Source organism: Moschus berezovskii, chromosome 17 (assembly GCF_049115385.1).
Source record: "Moschus berezovskii isolate FMDL1 chromosome 17, NW_MosBer_1.0, whole genome shotgun sequence".
NCBI lineage: Eukaryota > Metazoa > Chordata > Mammalia > Artiodactyla > Moschidae > Moschus > Moschus berezovskii.
This window is the reverse complement of record NC_142476.1, coordinates 30,125,492-30,150,021: the sequence shown is the minus strand read 5'-3', so window position 1 is coordinate 30,150,021 and position 24,530 is coordinate 30,125,492. Positions and strand designations below refer to the sequence as shown.

The 24,530-nt window shown below is 37.2% G+C and overlaps 1 protein-coding gene across 2 annotated transcripts in view; it reads left to right on the top strand.

The window, feature by feature from the left end:
- XPR1 (xenotropic and polytropic retrovirus receptor 1) overlaps window positions 1-24,530 on the top strand; it is a 215,991-nt gene that overhangs the window by 183,878 nt on the left and 7,583 nt on the right. For both annotated transcript variants that reach the window (XM_088845293.1, XM_055419154.2), the window contains exons 12-14: window positions 14,596-14,762; window positions 18,432-18,571; window positions 22,688-22,909. In XM_088845293.1, the coding sequence (XP_088701419.1) occupies window positions 14,596-14,762; window positions 18,432-18,571; window positions 22,688-22,909 (529 nt within the window). The remainder of the gene's footprint in view (window positions 1-14,595; window positions 14,763-18,431; window positions 18,572-22,687; window positions 22,910-24,530) is intronic.

Sequence of the window (24,530 nt, the reverse complement as noted above, 5' to 3'; positions counted from 1 at the left end):
TTAACTCTAACGGAAACCTCAGCACAAATACAAAAACAAAAACAACTAAGTACCCGGGGTTCTTTACTGACCAAAAGATGTTGTTTGCCTATTAACTTTCTTTCTTTCTTTTTTAAGCTTAACGTCATTAGAGACAGAGATTACTTAAACTTTTTATTTTTAATTAAATCTCAAAGTGAATTGTGTCTTCCCTGGTGGCTCAGTCGGTATAGAGTCTGCCTGCGATGCAGCACACCCTGGTTCAGTCCCTGGGTCAGAAGGATCCCCCGGAGAAGGAAATGACAACCCACTCTAGTGTTCTTGCCTGGAGAATTCCATGGACAGAAGAGCCTGGTGGGCTACAGTCCACGGGGTCGCAAAGAGTTAGACACGACTGAGTGATTAACACTTTCACTTTTCACTTTCAAGGTGAATTGATACTGTAATTGATGAGATGATTCTGGATTAAATATTTGAATAGATGTTTCAGAAGTACTGGTAAAGTTTGGGATAGTACAGGTTTTACTCTTATTTCTGATACCCAATTTGAAAGAAGAGGCATCAGATGAAAGTTTTTATAAAAAGGCATCACAGTCTTGGACTCTGAGATTGAGTTATTTCAGATGGCTCTTTTAGATGTGATATGTTATACAAGTTTAGAGTATTGATGGGCAGGTTGTGTGGAAAATGATGGGAGAGATTTTAGCATTCCATCTTTCTCTGTGCATTCCTCCTGTTATATATACTCTCACCTCCTCCTTGCTGCTAAGTCGCTTCAGTCGTGTCCAACTCTGTGTGACCCCATAGATGGCAGCCCACCAGACTCCCCCGTCCTTGGGATTCTCCAGGCAAGAACACTGGAGTGGGTTGCCATTTCCTTCTCCAATGCATGAAAGTGAAAAGTAAAAGTGAAGTCGCTCAGTCGTGTCCGACTCTTAGCAACCCCATGGACCCCAGCCCACCAGGCTCCTCCGTCCATGGGATTTTCCAGGCAAGAGTACTGGAGTGGGGTGCCATTGCCTTCTCCACACCTCCTTCTTAGATCTGTTAATTAATCATAATGTATAATATTGTCATTTTTCTAACATCTATATTTTATTTTTATATTTTTACTCAACTCTTATTACTGTGTACTACTGATATTATGACTACTTAAATCTTATACAATCTTGTTTCCAGTTTTAGTTGTCTATAATTTTAACTTGTGTTTGTTGCTTAATTTTTTTCAGTTTAAGAAAAAAGTTCCTACCCATATGAATGTAGTACCTGAAGGTTTTTTACAGCTTTATAAAGTAAGCACTTGAGAGAGTGTCAAAAACTTATGGAATCCTTATACTGTAGAGCAATTATGGTCAGTAGCATTCCATTTAGTTCAAGAAATGGAACTGTTTCTGCAGGAGAGAAGATGAAAACATAATTTTATACATTCTAGAATTGTTATTTTGTTATGTTACTAAAGGGGTGAGAAAAGGCAGAAGTCAATCTTTAGTAAAATCACTGAAGAGATCATTTTGTTATGAAAGAGTCAGTAAATAAGGATCTATACAGATTATAAATTGCATTAAGTACAACTTAATAATTGAATTTCTTTTTTCATTACATCTGTAGCATCTGTTTTATTCAGCAAACATTTATAAAACACCTATTGTATATCAGGCTGTGCTGGATGCCTGGCCTGCATAGATGAACATAACATATCTTTTTTTTACTAATTTTTTAAAATTGAAGTATAACTGATATACAGTGTTCCAAGTATACAGCATTGGATAATCCCAGTGTACATTCCTTGGGGTTATCCACATAGACAATAATGTCAGCTGCAATAAGGGACAGTTTTATTACTTTCTTTCCAATCTCTATGCTTTTTGCTTCTTTTCATTCCCACACCCCCACTCCCCGCCCCTTATTGCACAGACTTGAACTTCCAGTGTTGAATAAGAATTGTAAGAGCAGATATCCTTGCCATATTTCTGATCTTGCTGCTGCTGCTGCTAAGTTGCTTCAGTCATGTCTGACTCTGTGTGACCCCATAGATGGCAGCCCACCAGGCTCCCCCGTCCCTGGGATTCTCCAGGCAAGAACACTGGAGTGGGTTACCATTTCCTTCTCCAATGCATGAAAGTGAAAAGTGAAAGTGAAGTCGCTCAGTCGTGTCCGACTGTTAGCGACCCCATGGACTGCAGCGTACCAGGCTCCTCCATCCATGGGATTTTCCAGGTGAGAGTACTGGAGTGGGGTGCCATTGCCCTCTCCGTGTTTCTAACCTTAGGGGAAAGCATTTAGTTTGTTACCATTAAGTACGATAAATAAAATTTCCTCAGCTAATGCTGTAGGGTTTTTGTTGAGGAAGCTTTATCAAGGTGAGGAAGTTCCTCTCTATTCCTCTTTTTCTGCGAGATTTTTTTAATCATGAATAGGTGTTGGATATTTTTTCAAATGCTTTGCCTAGATCTTTTGATATGATCCTGTCATTTTTCTTCTAAGTTTTAACCAATTAAAATGGTGAACTATTAATTTTTGAATACTGAAACAGCATAGCATCTCTGGAATAAACCCTACTTGGTCATAATTTTTCTTACATGTTTCTAAATTCTGTTTGCTAATATCTTGTTAAGGATTTTTGTATCTGTGTTCATGAGGAATATTGGTCTGTATTTTTCTTTCTGTGTGCTGTCTTTGATTTGGGCATAGGTGTAAAACTAATTTCATAAAATAAATTGACAGGTTTTGTTTCTTCTTCTAATTTGTGGAAGGTTTCTTCTTTAATCGTTTGGTAGAATTCTCCAGTGAAACCATCTGGACCTGGAGTTGAATTTTGGGGCAGTTTTCAAATTAGAAATTCAGTTTCTTTGTTTTTTTAAAGAATTTGATCCGTGTCATCTAAGTTGTTGAAATTTATGGGGGTAGAGTTAAATATAATATTCCCTTACCTTTTTGATGTTTTCAGAGTTGGTAATGATAATCCCTTGTTTTATTTCTGATGTTGGTAATTTGTGTCTGCTCTGTCAGCTATTAATTGATCTCGATCTCTTCAAGGAATCAGCTTTTTCACTGATTATTTTCTATTTTCCTGTCAATTTCATTGATTTCTATGTTTATTATTTCCTTCCTTCTACTTGCTATGGATTTATTTTGCTTTTCTTTTTCTAGGTTCTTGAGGTGGCTTCTTAGAATATTGATTTGTTATTTTTTCTGTTTTCTAATGTATGCAGAAGTATGTATAATAATATGTATGATGCTATGCATTTTCCCCTCAGCACTGCTTTAGCCATATCCCCCCAATTTTGATATATTTTCATTTAGTTCAGTGTATTCTTTAAATATCCCTTGAGACTTTGTCTTTGATCCATGAATTATTTAGTAGTGTGTTGTTTAGTTTCCAAGTATTTAAATTGCTTTTTTTTACTATTGACTTTTGTGGCAGATCTTGCTGTATGTTCATTGGGCACTTGAAAAGAATCTCTGTTCTGCTGTTGTAGGGTGGAATGTTTATTAGATCCTATTAACAAATGGTCTTGTTGAGTTCTGTTCCTTGCTTATTTTCTGTCTTTTTGTTCCATTAGTTGTTGACGAGGCGAGTTGAAATCTCTAACTGTAATTGTGGATTTTTTTTTTTTTCCATTCAATTCTGTCCATTTTTGCTTCACACATTTTGCTATTCTCACACATTTTTCTATTCTCATTGTTTGGTGTAGACACAATCAATGAGGCTTGCTACATCTTCTTGGTGGATTTATTCTGTTATGCTTATATAATGGCCCTGTTTCCACTAATTTTCTTTGCTCTGAAATCTGCTTTATTTGATAGCCTTCTTGTGGTCATCATTTCTTTGCTTTTAGTTTTGAGAAGTTTAATTATAATGTATCTTGGCTTTCGGTTTATTTTATTTGAGGTTTGCTCAACTTCTTGAATCTGTAGCTTTTCTCTTACCAAAAGTTTGAGGAGTTATCAACCATTATTTCTTTAAGTATTTTTTCAGCCCCTCTCTATTCTTTCCTTCTGGGCTCTGATGACACAAATACTAGATCATTTTTTATGGTTCCATGGACCTCTTCTGAACCTCTTCTCTTTTCTTCTTTTTTTAAATCTTATTTTCTTTCCAGTGTTTAAGATTGGTAATTTCTATTCTTCTGTTTTCCAGTTTGCAGACTCTTTCCTCTGTCTTCTCTACTCTGCTATTATGTCTTCTGTTTCTTTGCTGAGACTAGGTATTTCCTTGGTGAGGCTTTTAATTTTTTCATTGTTTCAGGTATTTATTTATTTAATTGTTCACTAAAGCATTTTCATCAAATAATTCCAGCATCTCTCATCTCATATTTGGCATCTACTGATTGACTTTTTTCCTTCAATTTGTTATCTTCCTTGTTTTTGGTATGACTAGTGATTTTCAATTGAAAGCTGGATATTTTGTGTATTTTTATTGACATGAATAAAAATTATATATGATGGTATACTTCCTTATTAAAAAGGAAATGTTTCATTTACTATAACTAAAGCAAAGATGGAAATCATTAGGCATGCTGAGAGCAGCAACTTTTAAGTGTCAGTGCTAACACGTTGGTTTTGAAGAGATCTGTGTTCTGTTATAAAGAGTAAAAATGAAAAATGTCTGTAAGATGCTGGGAATGATGTCATTAAGTACTATATCTAAAAGACAAGAGAGTTTCAGAAAAACATCTATTTCTGCTTCATTGACTATGCCAAAGCCTTTGACTGTGTGGATCACAATAAACTGTGGAACATTCTGAAAGAGATGGGAATCCCAGACCACCTGACCTGCCTCTTGAGAAACCTGTCTACAGGTCAGGAAGCAACAGTTAGAACTGGACATGGAACAACAGACTGGTTCCAAATAGGAAAAGGTGTACGTCAAGGTTGTATATTGTCACCTTGCTTGTTTAACTTATATGCAGAGTACATCATGAGGAACGCTGGGCTGGAAGAAGCACAAGCTGGAATGAAGATTGCTGGGAGAAATATCAATAACCTCAGATATGCAGATGACACTACCCTTATGGCAGAAAGTGAAGAGGAACTCAAAAACCTCTTGATGAAAGTGAAAGAAGAGAGTGAAAAGGTTGGCTTGAAGCTCAACATTCAGAAAACAAAGATCATGGCATCTGGTCCCATCACTTCATGGGAAATAGATGGAAAAACAGTGGAAACATGTCAGACTTTATTTTTTTGGGCTCCAAAATCACTGCGGATGCTGATTGCAGCCATGAAATTAAAAGACACTTGCTCCTTGGAAGGAAAGTTATGACCAACCTTGATAGTATATTAAAAAGCAGAGACATTACTTTGCCAACCAAGGTCCGTTTAGTCAAGGCAATGGTCTTTCCCATGGTCATGTATGGATGTGAGAGTTGGACTGTGAAGAAGGCTGATTGCCGAAGAATCGATGTTTTTGAACTGTGGTGTTGGAGAAGACTCTTGAGAGTCCCTTATACTGCAAGGAGATCCAACCAGTCCATTCTAAGGGAGATCAATCCTGGATGTTCATTGGAGGGACTGATGCTAAAGCTGAAACTGCAATACTTTGGCCACCTCATGCGACGAGTTGACTCACTGGAAAAGACTCTGATGCTGGGAAAGGTTGGGGGCGGGAGGAGAAGGGGACGACGGAGAATGAGATGGCTGGATGGCATCGCCGACTCTGTGGACATGAGTTTGAGTGTACTCCGGGAGTTGGTGATGGACAGGGAGGCCTGGCGTGCTGTGATTCATGGGGTCGCAGAGAGTCGGACACGACTGAGCGACTGAACTGAACTGAACTGAAGATGCTGGGAATGATGTCATTAAATACTATATCTAAAAGACAAGATACAATAAAGGGTTTTATTTTTTTATTTTTAGTTCTTAGGAAACTAAATCCTCATACAAGATGTACATCTGTTACTTGACTTTTTCATATTCAGCATATACAAGTTTTTAGAGACACATTGTATGTGTAGGCTGCCAGGAAGCATTTGCCTTCCCCAAATATTTGTTGGAATGTAAGGCATTGTGCAGAAAGTTTAAAAATGAGTAATTAAAACACAGTGCTTGCCCTCAACTCAACTTGGCAAATGTTGAGTTCCTGCTGTGTGAAGTGGAGTACATAGGCCCTGAAAAAATGCTGACATGAGATCTTTCCCTAAAAGACATTACAATTTAATGGAAAATACATACACAATTCACTCCATTTTAAAGTTAAATTCTTTAAAAATAGTAGATAGGGTATAGTCTTGTAGGAAAGAGAGAAAAACTACGTTTGCGTGTGTGCATGCTGTCACTTCAGTCATGTCCAACTGTTTGCGACCCTATGGACTGTAGCCTGCCAGGCTTCATGGGATTCTCCAGGCAAGACTGGAGTGGGTTGCCAGGCCCTCCTCCAAGAGATCTTCCCGACCCAGGGATCAAACCAGTGTCTTCTGCGGCTCCTGCACTGCAGCCAGATTCTTTACTGCTGAGCCACCGGGGAAGCCCCCAAAATATGTTTATATAGTAATAGAAGACAATATAAGCACAAAGTATTTAGCGCATTCTTTTTCTCAAAACCTCCAACCCAGTCTTTCCCTGTTTACCTTCACAGACTACCTTTGTCTCCTACTACCCTGAAAAAATTGAACCTATCAGGTCATCTTCCTTCAGCTGTCTTCTACCTATATACATACTTTTTAAATCCAAACCTATTCTCATCATATTTTTCCCAGACTTGGGAACAAGGTTTTTCCACCTTAGTGCTCTGACCTTATTTCCTCGTATCTCTTTCAGGATCTTGCTCCAGCAGTCACCCGTTTTCTTTCCTAAGTCTTCAATCTTTTCATCATCACTGGCTCTTTTCCTTCAACCTATATATATGCTCAACAGTCTCTCACCCTAAAAAGACTTTCCTTATCTCAGTAAGCCATCTGGTCTAGTCTGTTTCCTTTTCTCATTCCTACCTCTGAAAACAGTACTCTGCCTTTCCTTATTGTCTCTATTCTCATAGTCATAATGACTTTATATAATAACTTAAACATATTTATGAACCTTGAAATGTTTAAAAATACAGAATTAAAATTTATTTTGAAAGAGCTCTCATTTCTTCAGATCTTTGGTATAAAGATGGCTGGATGGCATCACCGACTCTGTGGACATGAGTTTGAGTGTACTCCGGGAGTTGGTGATGGACAGGGAGGCCTGGCGTGCTGTGATTCATGGGGTCACGGAGAGTCGGACACGACTGAGCGACTGAACTGAACTGAACTGAACTTGGTATAAAGAAACACAGGGAGAATAAACTCAACCAAGTTTCGCCAAATGCAATACAGAAGACTTCTATTTCTGATTATGTCATTGCCCTTTTCACAGAAGAGGCTTGTATTATTTTGGTGCTTCTGAAATGGTTTCAGTCACTGGCTGCATGTATATGACTCCCCAATCTGTATCTTGTTTGTTTATTTTTATTTCCAGTTGTTTTCTGGCCATCTTCCACCTTGATGTCTCATAGGTATCTCAAAGTCAGTATTCCAAAACTAAACGTTTTTATTCCCTAAGGTTTCTTTAGCACCACACTCACCAGTGTTTTCTACCTCAGTTCTTGGCTCTGTCCCACCCAGACAGCCAGGTTAAAAACTAGAAGTCCTCCTTTAGGACTTCCCTGTGGTCCAGTGGTTAAGACACTGCTCTTCCACTGCAGGGGCCACAGATTTGATCCCTGATTGGGGAACCAAGATCCCTCATGCCTTGCAGCGTGGCCAAAAAAAGAGGGAAACAACAGCAACAGCAGCTAGGAGTCATCCTTGACTCTACCTTCTTCTCATCTTCACACTTCACCAAATTCTGACAATTTTAGTTCCTAAATATTTCTCAGTTTTTGCCTGACCTCTCTATACCTTCTGTTTGCTCTCAATTCTAGTCCTTATCTTTTCTCACTGAGCTACTACAAGAGCCTTTTCATTAATACACCACTTCCAATCTTCACTCCTCATAGCCATCTCCTTTACAGTATCTAGTACTGCATTAGTCAGTTATGTAGCTGTTAGCTACATGGAGCTATCGAACACTTGAGACGTGCCTAGTCAAAATTGGTGTGTGTTTTACATGTGAAATACAATCTGAATTTTGTAGAATTGGTATGGAAAAGAGTGTAAACGGTCTCCCTAAGAATTGTATATATTATATTATTATTAGTGAAGTGAAGTCACTCAGTCGTGTCCGACTCTTTGCGACCCCGTGGACTGTAGCCTACCAGGCTTCTCTGTCCATGGGATTCTCCAGGCAAGAATACTGGAGTGGGTTACCATTTCCTTCTCCAGGGGATCTTCCCGACCCAGGGATCGAACCCGGGTCTCCCGCATTGGAGGCAGACGCTTTAACCTCTGAGGCACCAGGGAAGCCCATATATTAAAATAACATTTTAGGTATATTAAATATATTATTAAAATTATTTTTACCTGTTTCTTTTTAGCTTTTAAAATATGGTTACTAGAAGATGTAATATTATGTATGTAACTCTTCCTCCAGCTTTTCATGTAGCTGGCTCCTTTTCACTACCCAGATATCAACTTAGAGATCTTCTCTGCCTGTACACTATGTAAAGGAATTCCACCAAAATCACTCATGTCACCATGTTCTGTTCATGGCACTTTTCACTATCCGAAATCATCTTGTTTATTTGTGTATCTGATAATTGTCTACTCCACATAAGTAGTAAACTTCGTTAGGGTAGGAAATTTGTCCACTGGTGAATTAGATTCATAACTGTGTACATGGTGTCTAGAATAATACCTGGCGTTTAGTAAGTAGGTGTTCATTTGTTGAATGAATGATCTCTACTCTTTGATATGGCTCTCTCTGCCTCACAAACCTGATTAACGCAAGACTTAACTTTCAAGACTCAACTCAAGTAGCACTTCCTCCAGGAAGCCTTTCCTGGCTGTTTCCCCTCCTTGAAGTCTTAACCTGTTGATTCCCTCTCTATACACAGTTCTGCAGTTACACTTACACACTGTGCTTTTGTTCATTTTACGTCTCTCCTCTTTCACACTTAACCCTTAATAATTCTTCAGTATATTTCTATTCTCTAAAATATACCTGGTTATCCAGTAGACAACAGATTTTTCTTTGCAGCTGATCTAATATATGTATATAAAACACAGCTTATAGTAGTAGACACTCAGTAAACATCTTTTGAATGAATAAATGAATTTCTGTGTCCTTTATAAAAACAATATAACATTAAACACTTCTTTAAATCATTTATAAAATATCATCACCCTATTAGTAACTGTTTTCTTTAGCCCACTTCTTTTAGTTTAATTATACAACTAAAACATGGATATGTATATATCACTGTAAAAAACAAAATTGAAATAATACATAAATAAAGTTAAAAATGAATCCCCTTAAAAATCTTGCTTTCTTCATCAGGGATAGCTACTTCTGTCTTTTTCTATTAACATAATGTTATATACATTATGAAATAGTAATATGTGTGTAGTTTTTAAATTCTGCTTTCCAGATACCTTGGAAATAGTTTTAATATTTCTTAATAGTTTATGGAGCTATTTTTTTGAGTTGAGATGGTCTTAGAGAAATGGTGCTGTCTAGTTAAAAAAAAAACTTCCTTTGATTAGGATTCCTATTACTAGTTTCCTTATTTATCCTTCAGTTCTGTTCAGTTCAGTTGCTCAGTCGTGTCCGACTCTTTGCGACCCCATGAATCACAGCATACCAGGCCTCCCTGTCCATCACCAACTCCTGGAGTTCACTCAGACTCATGTCCATCGAGTCGGTGATGCCATCCAGCCATCTCATTCTCTGTCGTCCCTTTTTCCTGCCCCCAATCCCTCCCAGCATCAGAGTCTTTTCCAGTGAGTCAGCTTGTCGCATGAGGTGGCCGAAGTATTGGAGTTTCAGCTTTAGCATCAGTCCTTCCAGTGAACTCCCAGGATTGATCTCCTTTAGAATGGACTGGTTGGATCTCCTTGCAATATAAGGGACTCTCAAGAGTCTTCTCCAGCACCACAGTTCAAAAGCATCAATTCTTCGGTGATCAGCTTTCTTCACAGTCCAACTCTCACATCCATACATGACCACTGGAAAAACCATAGCCTTGACTAGACGGACCTTTTTTGGCTAAGTAATGTGTCTGCTTTTTAATATACTAGCTAGGTTGGTCATAACTTTCCTTCCAAGGAGTAAGCATCTTTTAATTTCATGGCTGCAATCAGCATCCGCAGTGATTTTGGAGCCCAAAAAAATAAAGTCTGCCACTATTTATCCTTAGGCCTAGTGAAAATCCATTTTCGTCTGTCATTTTAAGATTGTGAATTTTCTATAATCACAAAGTTGAAAAGAGGTAGTCTGGATTCAAACCCAGATCTTCTAACATCAGTCCCACCTGTCTTTCCACTTACTGTCTCCCTGAACTTCAGCTTTCTTAACTTTAAAATGGGAATATAATGTCTCTCTTGCCTGTTCTAGGATAAATTAACCACCTAAGGAGGTATAACACATGTGACCTCAGATATTAACTGAAATGTGTTTAAAGATCACAGAAGTTTCTAGATCCATTAATTTTCAGAGAACCATGTTAGTCTCATAATTCAGTGCTTTGATGTTTTTCGGTTATAGGACTAGAACTAGGAATTGCTAGATGCCAAACTCATTCATAACTCAGCTTACCTATATAGGTTTGGGCTTTGAGAACAGTGTCCCCAGTCTGTTTTGTTTCCTTGTTTAATTTCAGATTTAAACCTAGTAAGCTATTACCACAGTGGAAAGGTTTTGGTTGAAAGAACACTGTTCACTTTACATACAGTGCCCCTTTTTTCATATTTAACATGCTGGCTGAGTCTTTAGACCCCATGGACTGTAGCCCACCAGGCTCCTCTGTCCATGGAATTCTCCAGGCAAGAATGCTGGAATGGGTATCCATTCCCTTCTCCAGGGGATCTTCCCAACCCAGGGATTGAACCCAGGTCTTATTGCAGGTCTTTACCATCTGAGCCATGAGGGAAGCCCATATTTAATATATCCTTCATGAGATATTGCTTGGGATAATGTCCATATGTGATTTTTTCTGTTTTCTCTCTTAGCAGTTTTCCTAACATACTCTTGCTTTATTGTTCGTATGAAGCCTAATAGGTATAAAACTCTAAGAAGCTTATTTATTTTAGATTCAGTAGATACCATTACCATCCACATGTCTGGTATTAATTATGCTTCTAATATGGCAGGTTTGTAATAGAAGCTTAGGGTAGAATACCAATGACTTGATTTTCTGTGATTCTGAACATTACTAAAGTGGGCTACCAGAGTTAGCCAACAGAGAATTAGATGTAATTGCTTGCCTAAAGTGATAATATCTTCCTGATACAATCCCTGAATACCAATGAAGGCAGATAATTTCAGGGAGATGCACTCCTCATTTAGGAGATGGGAAAGATCAAGTAAGGGTGATAATTAAAAAGAGACCAAAAATATAGCATTTGTAGACCAGGTGCATGTTAATCATTGTTTGAAGAAGTTCATAAGATAAAAATTACTTATTCTAAAATACTGTATTAAAATATTTTTTAAAGTCAGTGAGTCCTTATGTATGTTTCATAGAAACCTCATAGAAATAATATGGGCTTGAAGGCAATTTAGCCCACTGTCCCATTTTAAGAATTATATTCTAAAGATGGATAAGTGAAAAGTGAAAATGTTAGTCACTTAGTCGTGTCTGACTCTTTATGAGCCCATGGACTGTAGCCTGCTAGGTTCCTCTCTCCATTTAATTTTCCAGGCAGGAATTCTGGAGTGGGTAACCATTTCCTGCTCCAGGGGTTCTTCCCGACCCAGGGATCAAACCCAGATCTCAAACCCAGGTCTCCCATGTTGCAGGAAGATTGTTTACTGTCCGAGCCACCAGTGAAGCCCATATTCTAAAGATAGAACTTGTATTTAAAAGCTAGAAGAAATAACAGAAAATTAGCACATTATTTTTAGTTTCATTATTAATTCCTTTTTCTGTCTTTTTCTCTGTTGATCTTATTTTGAAAGTATGATGAATGAATTGTATTACATTGCTAAATTTGCTTTATTCTTTACAAACCTTAGTAGATGAGTTACAGATTTTTTTTTCTGCAACCATGATACTAATTATTGACAATATTACTCAGCTAGACTCTATGTCTGTGTAGAGAATGAAGTGAATATGTATGTCAGAACATACCTGACTAAACCTATGTAGTAAGTAAAATATGTTAAATCTTTTAAACTGATATTTTGTATAGCACCGTGTCATAGTACAAATATTAACCCAGTTTGCTTTTGATGGAAGAAAGTTTTGTGGAAATAGTTTAAACCTTAAAATGTGTTTATATCCAAGCTTGACTGTTCATTAGAATCAGCTATGGGCCATTTTAAAAACTTGGATTTCTGTTCACTACAACTGACTTTCCAGGAGAAGAATGTGGTGTCCTGGCATGTTTAAATAGTAGCTCTCGTCCAGGAATGGAGATGGGGCACTGATTTGCAGTGTTTGCTGATTTCCGTGGTGTAAATACAGACTACCACCATAGCCAGTTTCAAGCTACTAAGATGATTCACGTGGAATGTTGGGAGATGATGTATAGTATTTCCATTATATAAATACAATAAACATATATAACCTAAAAGAACAAATAATATTAGAAATAATTAGTAAGTGATGAATCTGAGTTTTCATTGCCTTTGTTTTTAATATAGCAGACTATAAGTTTATGTAATTTAACCTAAAATGACTGTGTTTAACAACCAGTTTGCAAAGTTTTTGAACATTTATTAATCCACTCATAAAGCTGGTACAAACTGTTGCTAACAACACACTGGAGCTCAGAGATAATCTGTATCTTTTTTTAACCAACTAAGTAGTTCTGATGAAAGCAACCTGCCAATCAGGAATTTTTCTGAAATGTGGATATAATCCTAAGGCACAGGAAAGCATTCCACAGTCAGACCCAGCATGTCTTCCAGCCTCATTTCAAAGCATACCCACTCCCTCACATCTGTTTCACCCACGCTAGACTTAATCTACTTGAAGCTTCTCAAAACATGTCTTGCACTTTCCCACCCTCATGCCTTTTCATTAGTTTCTTTTAGCCTTGAATAGCCTTGCCTCATCTTCCTGACTTTTGCAACACTATTTATTTATCCTTCTAGAAATAACTCAAATGCTGCTTCCTCTTATTTCGTACTTTTGGAAACAGTCCCATTCTCCTTGATGTTCTCATAGTACTTTGCTTATTTTGAGCTCCAGTTATCATCAATAACAAATGGCTGTTCCAGCTAAATAGATTATAGATGTTTAAAGGGCACCTTTGAATAATACTGTGCTTAAACACCTTAATATATAAAATGATTAATAAGAACTTTTTGTTTGTTTGTTTGCTTGGCCGTACTGTGAGGTTTGTGGGATCTTAGTTCCCTGACCAGAGGTTGAACCCAGGCCCTGGCAGTGAAAGCACCAAGTCCTAATCACTAGACCACCAGGGAATTTCTAGCACTTGTTTATTTTAATAGGAAGGTTTATGGATAATGCATGATACAGCCTTTACTTTCTAATCCTTTGGGAAACTAATTGAAATTTAAACTTTATTTGAATTAGATGACACCTTTTTTTTTTTCCTGATGATTGAGGACCATTTAGTAGTAATTATATACCTATTCTTTATAGCCAGAAAACAGAAATAACATCATGATAACTTTCAGACTTATCAAAGAGTTTCATTGGAGAATATACAAAGCACTTAAGAATGAAAAAGATAAAGTTGTGTATTTTTCTGATTTAGTGCACTTTATAGTGTTGTCAGCTTAAAACCCTGAAAGCTCAGTTGGTAAAGAATCCACCTGCAATGCAGGAGACCCTGGTTTGATTCCTGGGTTGGGAAGATCCCCTGGAGAAGGGAAAGGCTACCCACTCCAGTATTCTGGCCTGGAGAATTCCATGGAACTGTATAGTCCATGGGGTTGTGACGAATCAGACATGACAGAGCGACTTTCACTTCATCATTAAATAAAATCCAAAAGGAGCAAAAATATCATGCTTTGCTTTGTGGTTTGAGAGAAATTTGCTTTCATATATGTTCTTAAGGATACATTCCTTATCAATCGTTGCTTTCTAGCATTTTCTCTAGAATTAAAATTACCTGTTTTCACAATAAGTATTGATAAGATATAGGAAGGAAGTGTTGTTCTAAAGTAAAAATGATCCAAGAATTTCTCAAAGTAAATGCAGCACATCCCTTGTTAATGGTGTTTCATACATTTTTTTTTAATCTTTGACCCAAAGCTGCCACCTGATGGCAAAAATTAAAATGACAACTTTTGTAATATTCTAAACCTCCATCACAGTTACTTGAAATATTATGTTTTCAGCATTGAGCCTCTAAATTCTAAATGCACTTTTGTATAAATTTTGTATATTTGTTGAATATTTGATAATTATTTTGAATTTCAGATAAATCAGATTTGTTAACTTTTTTTAGATGGGGATCCTACTATCGAGATTTACTTAAAATCTATTTATGGAGCTGGAGAAAGAATCTGTTTTTTAATTAGTTTTACTTAATGAAGAATTTTACTCGAATGTAGTAATTTTCTCTTTCCCTTTTCTTTCTTCAGAACAACGTCACTCAGACACCATGGTATTCTTTTATCTGTGGATCGTCTTTTGTATCATCAGTTCCTGTTACACCCTCATCTGGGATCTGAAGATGGACTGGGGTCTTTTTGATAAGAATGCAGGAGAAAACACCTTCCTCCGGGAAGAGATTGTATACCCCCAAAAAGTATGTACAAAGAGTGCTTGTATTTATTTTTAAAAAAGAAAAAACACAAAAACAGAACACTCAGGTATATTACAGTATATACCCAACACCAGCCTACTTAAAATAATTACCAAAAAATGCTAATCCATTCAGTCAGTAAAAATGTACCAAATGTTAACTATATTCTGGGTGCTGTAGGAAATAAAGTAAAATTCTGGTTCTCAAGGAGGCTATAATCTATGTTCTAAATAGATAAGTAAACAGATCTCAATACAATGTAATAAAGACTAGAATTGAGGAATAAATAATTAAATATCATTTATGATTTGTTTTTTAACACGCAGTTCCCTATGTCTCATGAGACTTAGGGAGAAGCCTGGTGGGCTGCAGTCCATGTAGTTGGCTACAGCGCATGGGGTTATGAAAGAGTCAGGCACGACTTAGCGACTGTACCATACCCTATATCTCAAATGCCCTCTTTCCCCTTAGTTTACCTTACAAATTCTTGTTCCTTCTTTTTATTTTTAATTTATTTTATTTTATTAGCATTCTACCTCAAGCTGCTTATTTATTTTTAAAATTTGTTTATTTTTGGTCACGCTACATAGCATGTGGGATCTTAGTTCTCCGGCCAGAGATCAAACCCATGTCCCCTGTAGTGGAAGCTCAAAGTCTTAACCATTGGACTGCCACGGAAGTCCCTTGTTCCTTCTTTTTAAAAATCAGTTTGTTCCTTTCTTTAAGAAGCCTTTCTTATTTCTGCAAGCATAATTAGCCAGTCATCCTAGTCCCACTTTACACTATGCAGACTTCCAATTATGGCAATTATAACATTTCATTTTAATTACCTGTTGAGATATCTATATCCCTTACTATCCAGCATAGTCCCAGGCATACAGTAGACAATGTTTGTGGAATGAATGAATGAATAAATAAATACTTGACTGAATGAGCAGTGCTGTGAAAGCACAAAGGAAAGAGGTGTGCCTGACTTTGCTTGGGTACACAAGAAGGCTTTTCTTTTCTTGTATTTCAATCAGTTTTCTTAAAGTTTCGATTTGATCCAAAAATACATGGATAATTGAGAATCATTTGAGCACCTTTCTAAATTATGAATGAAAGGATGAGAAGGACTGAATTAAAAAGTCAAAAGACCAAAAGTATCTTTACTCAGATATTGAAAGAAATTAAACGATGAATTGGGAATCCTTATAAATGAATTCTAACCCTACCTCTCTCACTAATGAGCTATATAACTTTAGACAACCAGACTGCAGTGTATTCTATAAGGTAGGGTGTTATACTAGATTATCTCTTGATCCTTTCCCAATCCTAAAGTTCTCTGATGCAGAGGGGAGTATAAATTGGACCACTAATATTTTATACTATGTCAAAATGTCATCAATACTTCAGAATTGCACTTCGAAAAGTGTCTGACTGTGTAATATGTAATTGGTGCTTAGGGAAGGCTGTTTTCAAGTGTGAGGATTGAAAATAAATGATAGACTGAATATGATGAATGATAGGGTAACTTCATATAAACAAATGAAGGCAGAAAAGGAGATGTTCCTTGACAGTGATTTTTAAGTCTCATTTGAAAAGAAAATCAAAAAAAGTAATATTAAGCACAAGTCAGACAGCAGACATGTGTTCAAGAAAAGATGGCCTTTTGTTCACCAAATGCATGTGCCTTTGCTCCTTGTACTGTTCTTGCCTTACTGAGAGATGTAATGTATTTCTGTCTTATTATGATGGTTGCTTTGGTGAACTATTTATATCTTTGCTGCTGCTGCTAAGTTGCTTCAGTCGTATCCGACTCTGTGTGACCCCATAGACTGCAGCCCACCAGGCTCCATCGTCCCTGGGATTCTCCAGGCAAGAACACTGGAGTGGGTTGCCATTTCCTTCTTCAGTGCATGAAAGGGAAAAGTGAAAGTGAAGTCGCTCAGTAGTATCCGACTCTTAGCGACCCCATGGACTGCAGCCTACCAGGCTCCTCCGTCCATAAAATTTTCCAGGCAAGAGTACTGGAATAGGGTGCCATTGCCTTCTCCTATTTGTATCTTTACATAAATGTTAATCTGTTCATTCTTTAAGTACTAACTTTTTTATTTCTATGTAACAAAATTAGTTAATAGAATCTTCCACTTTCATTGTTATTACATATTTTTATGACCCATTTTTAGGGTCAAAATATGCTTTTGTACATTAGGCTTTACAAATATATAAGAAAAATGTCCTAGAAGATCACCATACCCCTCTCAGTTTTAAAAGGGCAAATATTGTAGTTAAATTTATTGTGCTAAAAAAGGGAAGAAGCTATATGTGAAGTTCAGTGGGTCTTCATTTAAAAATTAAGAACACAGCTATATGAACCTTAAAATAAGTTCCTTGGCATTAACAGTGCATACTGTTGAGCACCATACCCAGGTCCAGGTCCAGGGTTATGTTTTCTCCATATTAAAACTTAACTTTTCTGTATCTCTTTACCACAAGTTAAGTGTATTCCTCCCAAAAGACTTTTAATTTTTGGTAATATCAGCTCCCACATCAGTCAACTGTGGATCAGCTTGATTGGCTCTTAAAGACATACGAAATTGCAGCTTTTCATCAAGACACCTAATAATGATTTCACTGCATGTGGATTTATCTAAAAATTACATTATCTCTGTATTGAATGGCTGGGGGAAGGGACAAAGAGATATGTTACTGTGTTTAAAAAAAATCTTCATTAAATTAATCATAGTAAGCAGTGAATAATGTCTAAAATTGATTAATCAAGATATAGCAATGTACACACATTATTAGAAATGTGGAAGATAAATGCTCAAAATTTGAAGATGTTTGTCTCTAGAGAATAGGACAAGAAGAGGACGCTGTTTCTTTTGTTTAATAGCCTTCTAACATGACTGATTGATATTCCTTTGCTGACATTCTTTTAATAAAATAAATGCTATGACTTAATACATAGCAGTTCTAGTTCCCATAAGATGTTGTAGCCTTTAAATACATATTTTAAAGAGCTAGATATCTTGAGATGAATAGAAAATCCATGAATTATGGATTATAGTTCCGGTCAGTTGGCAGTTTTTGTGCTTAAGACTTTTTTGTAGCTAAAACTGAAAGAATTAGTTGAGTACTTGTCTTCCCCATGTGGAAATGGGACATTGCTTAAATTTAATTGTTTGTGAAATCCAAGCTTCGTGTTATTTTCTGACATCAAAAAAGAAGGAAAAACTTTTCAAATGAAGGGTAAGGCAATTTGAGAATAAAAGTGCAAATAACAGAGTTAGTATATCTCATATTTTCTAATTTGAACTATTGAGCCGTAAGTGTATCACATACGTTTTAGAATGTCATCTCAGCTCGTGGATCTCATCTGGTTTGTATTTCTGGGGTCTAGAAGAGAGTCTAGTATACAATATGGGAATGAAGTATTAATATATTTGTTAAAGGATCACTGAAATTCAGTAAAACTTCATTTTGAATATTGTCCTGTCTATGAAAAAAACCTAAATTGGTGAAGTCTTTTAAAATATAGAACTCTTTACTTCTTTTACTCATGCTTGTCAAAATGAAATGGGGTAGGAATTTGTCAGTATGATATATGACTCTTGTTTACTGTGCTAGGTGTGCTTATTGGTAAGAAATACGATGGTCAGTTTACTCAATTTGCTTATTATCCCTCAGGCCTACTATTACAGTGCCATCATAGAGGACGTGATCCTGCGCTTTGCTTGGACTATCCAGATCTCCATTACCTCCATGACTTCATTGCCTCATTCTGGGGACATCATTGCTACTGTCTTTGCTCCCCTTGAGGTTTTCCGGTAAGCAGACTACTATAAAGTTTATCAGAGATTTTTTTTTTTTAACCTAAAATGTTACTCAATACTTATAAATTAGATTTTATTAAAAACTTACACCTGAAAAGCTTAAAATTTCCAACTTTTCTCAGACTTCTTATCTGCCTCAGTGTTGGAAAATTCTGACTGAAGGACCAAGAGATTAATTCTTACAAAGTTATGCTGATGATGACTTTTTTAGAAGCTTTTTTTTTTAAAGAATTGGACTCCATTTGAATATCCAAATGACTAATGAATATATGGAAATGTTCTTTACATGATTAGTCACCAGGGAAATGCAAGTTAAACCTACTTTTGAGATACAGCTGCTCACCTGTAAATGCTAAAATGAAAACTACAGACATACCAAGTATTGATAAGGATATAGAACAATTGGAATTTACAAACACTGCAAGTAGGAAGAAACTAGTACAATAGCCACTTTGGAAAACTCTGTCAGTATCTGCCAAAGCTGTGCATGAACTCCTGGGTATATAGCAAACAGAAATGCTGACCTAAGGCCACCAAGAGCCACATACAAGAATGTTCACAATAATATTATTTGCAGCAGACCAAAGTGGAGACTACCCAAGGGTCTAGCAATATTAGAGCAGATAGATAGATTGTGATATTTACATACATGTGAATCTATTCGGTAATGAGAACAAAAGACTAAATACAAAAACATGAATGAATCTCACAAAGCAAAGTGTTGAGCAAAAGAAGTTAGCCACAAAAGAGTATATCCCTGTATGAGTCCAAATTTATGAAGTTCAAAAGCAGGCTATATTTATCTATGGTATTAGAAGTCAAAATACTGCCCTTGTGGGACAGTGAGTGGAAGTGGCACCAGGAGAATCTCCTTGAGTGGGGGAGTAAGGTGCAGTAATGTTGTTTCCTGAAATGTGTGCTGGTTACACAATGGATTCAATTTGCTAAAATTCATTATGCTGTGCCCATCATACTTGTTCACTTCTCTGAATGTGTGTTACACTTAAGTTTTTAAATTAAAAAAAATAATTGAGCTCCATTGGAAGGGTTGTGAGTAGAAACAGGGAGGTAAAAAGGCTTAGAACAGAAATTAGAATTAAAATCTTTTCAGAATCATATTTTGCAATTTAGCAACCTGGGTTATTTAGCCCACCTTCTCAGTGGAAACAATAAAAATGCCAGATAAAATGTTTTTTTAATCTTCCTAAAGACATCAGTGATCTGACATGATAGCCCAAACTCTTAAGTGAAGGCAGGTACCCCATGATAAGCAGAACACTAAAGCTGATTTTGCATTAAAGAAATTTGCCAAACCAAAAGACTTTGAGATTCATCTGTGATCGCCAGTTCAAATTTGTATGCACCTAATACATAGCTTGAAAATAGTAAAATGAAAGTTGACATTACTAGAAAATAAAAGTAGATAAATTTATAATTTTAGAGGAAAATGTTAGCATAGTTTTCTCAGTATAAACAAGTAATCAGGGCTTCCCTGGTGCCTCAGTTGGTATAGACTCCACCTGCTAATGCAGGAGACACGATTTTGATCCCTAATCCAGGAAGATCCCATGTGCCACGAAGCAACTAAACCTGTGCACTACAACTGTTGAGCCTGTGCTCTAGAGCCCGCAGACCACAACTCCTGAGCCCACGTGCCACAGTGACTGAAGCCTCTGAACCTCAGAGCCTGTGCTCTGCAACAGGAAAAGCCACAGCAACAAGAAGCCTGCACACCGCAACTCGAGAGTAGCCCCTGCTTGCCACACTAGAGAAAAGCCCACACAGAAATGAAGACCCAGCACAGACAAAAATAAATAAATAAAATTTTAAGAAAACAAGTAATCAATTAACCAACTTGACCTAATTGACATATATAGAGCATTGCATACAACCTAGCTACTAAATACAAATGCTTTTAAATACTCATGGAACATTTACCAAAATTAACCATGTGTTGGGCTGTATAAAGGAAGTCTTAACAAATGTTAGAAGAGTAAAATCACAAAAAGATACCTGAAACTTCACAAACATTTAGAAATTTAGCAGCGATATATATAAATGATCCATGGGTTGAAGCTGAAATTGCAATAGAAATTTTAAAATAATTCTGAATGGAACTGTCATTGAAATGCTCCATCACCACCACCTCCCCCAGTCACTTCTTTCTCTTTCATGTATGCTGCTTTAATTTGTTTTTCTAGTAAAAAAAAAAGCAGCTCAATTACTTTTTTATTCTTGATTTTATCTTTTTAAAAAATTATTTGGTTAATAGAATCAGATGTTATATCACCCATTTAAAGCAGAAGCAAAAAAGATCCTTTGAATCTTTTTTCTTCCTGCAACTACTGCCCATTTTTGGCTCTCTTTTACAGCAAAAAACTCTTCAAGAGATCATTTTACTTGCTATCTCTGCTCTCTGACTCCTTCCCCATTCTCCCTTTAATTCATCTCATCCTTTTCCCCAGTACTCAAACTAAATTGCTTTTGTTAATAATTAATAACAGCAGCAAACACTACTGTGTTGTCTTCTGTGTACCTGGCACTGTTCCAAGCACTTTACATGTACTAACTTAGTGAATCCTTACAACAGTCTTGTCATGTAAGTACTGTTACTGTCTCATTTACTGATGAAGCATAAGTTAAGTAAATCATCCAAGGCTGTTACACTTAGTAAGTAGCAGATCCCTGATCTGAATCTAGACAGTCTCTCAGAATCTGTGCTTTTAGATCATATTGCCTCTTTATACTCTGTTTAAATCCAGTGGTTCTTTTATCTGACTTTACCTCTCAGCAAAGCTCTTCATTTGATTTCTCAGAATCTACTCTCTTCTGTCTCACGATTCTTCTGTTCCATCTCGATTTGTTTACTGGTTCTTTTTCCTCTTCCCAAATTGTAAATGTGCTCTAGGCTTTGATCCTCTTTACTCTTCTCCTCCACTTATTCCTAAGCCCAGGACTTGAAATTCTGTTCTTATGCTGTCTATAGTCCTAGTCTCTCCCTTGAACTGCAAACTCAAATCCATCTAGCTACTGAATTTTCCTCTTGGGTATCTAATGGCAATAGAAACAACTCAGATCTCTAGTAAATGGTGTCACCATTCACTGAAAACAAAAACCTGAGACCACCCACATCCCATGTCCAGTACACCTCATCTTCATAAATAAATCCTGTCTGTCTGCTTCTCATCACCTCTGTTTCCCCACCTGAATCTAAGTCTCTGTCATCTCTTTCCTGGACTACTACAGCATCTTCTAATTGATCTCCCTTCAGCTGTCTTTGATCTCTTCACAGTGCAGCAGATAGATTGATCTTAAATCACATTATTCTCCAGCTCAGAACTCCTTGTTTTCTGTCACACTGTAAGTCTAAACTCTGTCCTGTGGCTTTTAAGGCTGTCTGTGGATCAGGCCCTTTTCTACCTCTCCATCCTCATCTCCTGCCATTTTAACCTTCCTGTTCGATTCCAGCCCCACTGACATTGCTGTTGTTTTAACACACCAAAGTCCTCTCCAGTGTGGGACCTTTTGTACTTGCTGTTTCCTCTACCCCTTTTGTACTCGCTGTTTCTTCTGACTCCTTTGTACTTGCTGTTTTCTCTGCCTCGGACCCTTTTCTTTTACCTGACTTGCTTCCTTGCATCATTCAGATTTCTGCTAGATGTCATCTCTTCAGAGAAGCATATTCTGGACCCTTGCCCTGCTTTATTTTCTTCAGAGCACATACCGTTAACTAATTGTTTATTTGTTTAATATCTGTGTTATTAGAAATTACATTTATACAGGCATAGGCTTTGTCTCTGTCATACTGTGGCTTTTCCTGTCATCCTCTAGGTATTCAATAAATATTTGTTCAATAAAGTGAAAGAATGAGTACTCTGAACCTGTGTTCCATGAGTCCCTTTCCTTTGCCTATTCCATTTTTGTCCCCTTCCCCCCACCACACACAGCACCTTTTTCTATTTTAATATTCTAGTCCTTAATTCCTTTTTGTGTGTGTGTGTGTTTATTTCCATGAGTGGAAAGTTGATGTACTTGGAGGTCTACAGGTGATAGTAGTAGTATATTCAAATTTTATAAGTAATTCACCTCCTCCTACCCCATTTTGCTAAGGCGATTTGTGTGGAACTTCTTCCGCCTGGAGAATGAACATCTGAATAACTGTGGTGAATTCCGTGCTGTGCGGGACATCTCTGTGGCCCCTTTGAATGCCGATGATCAGACACTCCTAGAGCAGATGATGGACCAGGAAGATGGGGTGCGGAACCGTCAGAAGAATCGGCCGTGGAAGTACAGCCAGAGCATATCCCTGCGCCGGCCTCGCCTCGCTTCTCAGTACGTATGGCTGCCACTTCTGTGAGATGAATTCCCTTCAGGTTTTAGTACTGGGTAACATTTAAGTTTTTGCCTTTTGATACTGTTCATGGGGTTCTCTTGGACTGCAAGGAGATCAAACCAGTCCATTCTAAAGGAGATCAATCCTGGGTGTTCATTGGAAGGACTGATGCTAAAGCTGAAACTCCAATACTTTGGCCACCTCATGCGACGAGTTGACTCACTGGAAAAGACTCTGATGCTGGGAGGGATTGGGGGTGGGAAGAGACGGGGACGACAGAGAATGAGATGGCTGGATGGCATCACCGACTCGATGGACATGAGTTTGGGTGAGCTCTGGGAGTTGGTGATGGACAGGGAGGCCTGGCGTGCTGTGATTCATGGGGTCGCAGAGAGTCGGACACGACTGAGTGACTGAACTGAACTGAACTGAACATTTAAGTTTGGAGAAGGAAATAGCAACCCACTCCAGTATTCTTGCCTTGAGAAATCCGATGGACAGAGGAGCCTGGCAAGCTACAGTCCGTGGGGTTGCAAAAGAGTCTGGACATGACTTAGTGACTAAATAACAACATTTAAGTTAAAAAGCAATCATGTTGAACCTGATGAAATTGCTGGTTTTCAACCATTTTTCACAACCCATGTGTAGAATGTCTTAATGGACACATAGTGTAAAATATCATTAGTATGTTAATTAATGCATTAATTAATACCTACTGATTTGGCATTAAAAGTACACTGGGGAAAACTTGTTGGAGAATAATTTATTTGACTCTTAAGTATATCTTGTATAAAAATCATTTTCAAGTTATAAATTTTAGGAACCCTGGTTCTGCCACTTGACATCTGTGTCATCATGGCCAAATCACTTAATTTCTCTATATTATTGCTCATCTGGAAATTGGGATTAGTATGGTCCCTGCTCAGAGGGTGGCTAGGTAGATTGTTTGTTATGACTTGGAATTTACACCAGTTTCCTCACAGAAAGAGCTCAATAAGTATAAGCTATTATTTTTACTTTCTTAGTAAATACCTACAGCAATATTTTTATCGGTCATTGACTTTGTGTATTCCTAAAAGTTGTTTGGAGGATAGCTGTACCCTCTAGGTGTAGGGTATATGTGGCAGCATTTGAAATTTAGAGACAGTAGATATCACAAAGGATTGGAATAAAAGAGGGGACAGGGCAGTTTTCTGAAGGATAAGGAAGTGTTTGGATAGGCTAGAGGCACAGTAAAGACATAAAGGTGGAAATAAGGGATGGAAAGAAAAGCCATGTGACTAGAGCTCGTAACAAATAGTAACAAAATTTAGCTGAATGAAGTATGATTGTAAAAGGCTGAAAGCTGTATCTTGTAGGCAGGAAGAAGTCACAGAATTTTTTCATAGAATGTTATGAAAGTAATATATTCATAAGTTTCAGTGGCACTGTGCAACATATATTGGGAAAGGGAAAACTGAAGGCCGGATCAACTAAAAGACCATTGCAGTATTCTTAAGTATGGAACATTAAAGACTTGGATTAGGGCGCTTACAGTAGGACAAAAAAGAAAACAAGGAAACATTTTAAAGGAAGTTTAAAAAATATTAGAGATGGTAATAACCCACAGGGAGCAGAGGA